We start from the raw sequence: 3,926 nt of genomic DNA on the forward strand, positions 1-3,926 counted from the left end.
TGATACCAATTGTTAGTCTTGGACGAACACTTAAACAACTACAAGAGGGGGGTGAATTGTAGTTGGGACATTTTCAAACTTTTTGCGGAAATAAAAGAATGATTGAATAAGAAAGAAGTAATTGCATGAACAAGAAAGAACTAGGAACACGAGATTTTTACAAGGAAAACTTCCTAGGCCCAATAGGAAGAAAAACCTTGACCACGAGGGATTTTGACTCAATTCTCTTTAATAACTTTAGGCCAAAAGACTCTTTTGTACAACCTAAACTCGGACCTACTCTGTTCCACTAGGAACTGGTTCCCAGTCAGCTTGTTCCCCCTGAACAGTTGACTTTCTCTCTTGACTTCACTCGAAGTCTTTTCTCTTTCTCTCTTTCTCTTTTTCTCCTCAAAATGATTACAGATTTAGATTCACTCAACCGAATCAGCGAATCTATAATACACTAAGTGCTAAGAAGAAGAAAAGCGAATATACTTTCACTAAAAATATTACACAGAAAATTCTAAAAGCATACATAAAAAGATCGTTACAAACAACTATTTGTAGAGACCTATCTTCTCGAGTTCTTATCCACGATCTTCTTCATGATCACACGTAGCTTAATTCAGCCACTTCTCCCATTAATATGTCCTTTTATATGATCGTTGGCAGTTGGTTAGTTATGCTCCGCAATCTCAGCCACTAACACGTGCAACTCCACGTTCCCACGTCTTGTTAATAGGTTGGTTGTTGTGGTTCCTAAATTGTAGGAACTACCTCAACACATCTATTTTGGGCGCTTGTTTAGGTTAGATTTTGGCGGCTCCTTGTTTATAGAAAAATCAAAAGGCTGCACAAAAACTAACTAAACAGAATATTTTGGAATCATAATATATCATAATTTTTACGTCCATAATATTAACGGTTTTAATTTGTCCCAAATAAAGTTTAACAACTTAATCTTGATTAATCTCCTAATCAATTCCTCATAAGTTATTTAACATATTATTTGTGAAGTCTAAAATAAATAAACTAATTAAAACTGAAAGAATAAATCTACACTATAAATTAAGGTAAAACACACAAAATTAAATCTACCAAAATAAACTAGAAACATACGAATAAGGAAAATTGGATTTTAATAATCCAACCTTTAACCGTCTTCTTAAAACAGTCACACTTTTCACTTTTTTTTTGAACAACTCAAACTTTAGGACCCAGCCACTTTTATTGGACCTCATTAAATGATTACCTAAAACAAAAGGTTACCATTCCTTCATAGCAGGTAAAATAACGGTAATATTGATTCTTTCTCTTTTATTTCTCTTTTCCTTTATATTATCTTCCTAAAAAAGTTTTATTTTCCCCATTTTCTTTCTCTCTCTTCTTCTCACATTTTCTGCACAAAAAAATTTTGCACCATGAAAGGAAATGACTCAAGTTCTTCAACAAACTCACTGAGTGAAAGGGTGAAGTGCAAATGTGGGGTTGCTGCTGTTGTGCGAATTACGAAGAAAGGTTCAAATTGTGGGAGGCAGTTCCTTGGATGCCCTAAGTGGCCTGATCAATGTTGCGATTTTTTCAGGTGGGTGAATGAGCCAAATCTGGATGAAAGAAATGATATTAGGGACCTCCAGTTTTAAATTCTAGAGAGGGATACCACCATTGCTGAGTTGGAGTACCACAAGATGTTACTTAATGAAAAAATAAAAAAATTGAAGATGACGAAGGACAACCTGGAAGAAGATGTGCAGGAGATGAAGGCTGAACTTAGTGAATTGCGTGTGGAGGTGCTGAGGTGCAATAGTAATGAGAAGAACTTCTCTATGGCTTTGATGTATTCTTGGATTTTATTTGTCATTTTGATGTTTTATTTGAAGTAGTTATGTTTGACTAGGCTAGGTTTGATGCAAAATTATGATTGGGTTAGAATGTAAATTAAGGGTTTGGGTAGAAGTGATGCAAAATTGTAAGTGTGATAATGAAATGAAGTGTAAGTTGTTAAGTATTGTGGTAATGGAAAAAAATTTGTCTCAAAAACATTTCATTGTTCCACCCTAAATTGGGTATCAAATAGAATTCATTGTATCATTACAAAACAACAACATAATGTAGGACTGAACTTGGCAAAAAAATGATCTGAATTCATTGTATCATTATCAAATAGAGCAACAGTAACTGAACTTGGCAAAAAATGATCTGAAGAAGCTTGGTCAACTGTGGAAGCTTAAGATGCTTCCTTGAGGTCCATAGTAGCTACTGTGTTGCTTGCTCAACTGTGGAACCTTGGGATAGCTTCAAAAAACACATAATACAATAGTTCGTTTAAGTACAATAAAATACATACTACACAAACTGATGATAAAAGAAAGTTAACAAAATGTAGGACTCACATTATTGATTGATGCAGTCCTAGCATGAGGGACACCTCCCCTGCCTCCATTACATCCCCTCCTTCCTCCTCTGCCTCTTCTTCCTCCATTATCTTCAGGATGTCCTCCACTTTCCCCTCTTCCTCTTCCTTTTCCTCTTCCTCTTCCTCTCCCACCCCCTCTAGAACCTTTTCCACCTCTAATCATTCTCCCACCTCTTCCTAATCTTGATGGCTATGCTGTAGAATCCAAGTGTGCAGCAGCATCTGTTGTTGAAGCAGTGGTTGGTCCATCACTTCTTGGTCTCCCCTTCGCCCTTTTTGGTGGAGGCACAACACCTGAAGCAGTGTCTCTATTGGGGCACCTTCATTTGTTATGGCCCTTGGTATGGCAGAGACTGCATGTCATCTCCATACCATGCCTAGTAAGCTTACCAGGCTTTTTAGGGTCTTCAAATGGGTCATTTCTCCTGTTCAACCTAGGTCTGCCAGGTCCAATTTTAATTGGAGGTGGGCTGATATTGCTTTCTATCCTAGGCCAGTGCTTCTCACCTTCCACAGGAGGTATGGAACCAACATATGCCCTTAAATAGACCTCCCTCTTGTAAGAGTCATGCACAAAGTCCTCAGCTTCTTTGTGAACAAAGTAGATGCAAGCTATTGCATGCCTGCAAGGGATGCCTAACATATCCCATTTTCTGCAGGTACAAGTCTTGGATTCCAAATCCACATTCAACTTATCAAGGTAATACTGCACATTGAACAAAGTATCTGTTGATGGCAACACATCACAATCAGCAGCCTTAACTTTCTCCAAATCTAACTTGGCTTGGATCCTAGGGCAAAGCACTGAAGTACACTTGGTCATTTCTTGTCTTTTCAGGACTAATCTTTGCATTAAAGCAACTCTTATATCCTCTAACATATATATCATATGCTTTGTCCTAGCATTTATGATGTAAACGTTAAAAGTCTCAGCCATATTACTAGTTATGGCATTTGTCTTCACACTAGTATCTAAGAAAGCCCTACAGAAGCATTTAGGGTTGTATGCCTTGAATGCAATAGCTGCATCCGAGTTTAACTCAGCCAGTTCCTCTAGTGCATCATTGTAGTTAGCAACATTATAAGCCTTAGCTATTTTCCAAAACAAGAGTTTCATCTCATCCCCTCTAAAGGACTTGTGCCACAGAGCAAAGATGTGCCTTGCACAATGTCATCTTTGCTCTGTGCCACTTGCAACTCCATTCAAGATGGCCTTCCAAAAAAACAAACAACACTAATTATACACTAAAACAGATGACTAAACATGGTACTACACTATACTAGCACTAATTACAACAACATATGATTACATCAACAACACTAATTACATTAATAACATCATTAGCAGCACTAACCAGCACTAATTAAGTTGCACTAACAATGATTAATAGCAGCACTAACCATCACTAATTAAGTTGCACTAACAATGATTAATAGCAGCACTACCAACACTAATATAGCAACTTATTGAATTAGTAGCAGCACTAGACAATATGAGCAGCAACAAAAAAATAAGCAGAAAACTACC

The 3,926-nt window shown here is 37.1% G+C and overlaps 1 protein-coding gene across 1 annotated transcript; it reads right to left on the reverse strand.

Annotated features, from left to right (window-relative positions):
* Positions 1-2,588: 2,588 nt before the first annotated feature.
* Positions 2,589-3,515, reverse strand: LOC104884698 (uncharacterized). The gene is made up of 2 exons (XM_010669384.1): positions 2,789-3,515; positions 2,589-2,692 (listed from the first exon to the last, which is right to left on the reverse strand). Exons 1-2 carry the CDS (start codon positions 3,513-3,515, stop codon positions 2,589-2,591), a joined length of 831 nt encoding a protein of 276 aa, XP_010667686.1.
* Positions 3,516-3,926: the final 411 nt, after the last annotated feature.

Source organism: Beta vulgaris, chromosome 1, assembly GCF_026745355.1.
Source record: "Beta vulgaris subsp. vulgaris cultivar EL10 chromosome 1, EL10.2, whole genome shotgun sequence".
Classification (NCBI taxonomy): Eukaryota; Viridiplantae; Streptophyta; class Magnoliopsida; order Caryophyllales; family Amaranthaceae; genus Beta; species Beta vulgaris.

What these genes read in the sequence shown, in the direction of transcription:
- LOC104884698 (XM_010669384.1), bottom strand. Translation starts at nt 3,515, where the DNA reads ATGAAACTCTTGTTTTGGAAAATAGCTAAGGCTTATAATGTTGCTAAC. An exon ending in TGAAGACCCTAAAAAGCCTG is followed by an intron (nt 2,693 to 2,788) that starts GTAAGCTTACTA and finishes ACACTGCTTCAG; the next exon opens with GTGTTGTGCCTCCACCAAAA.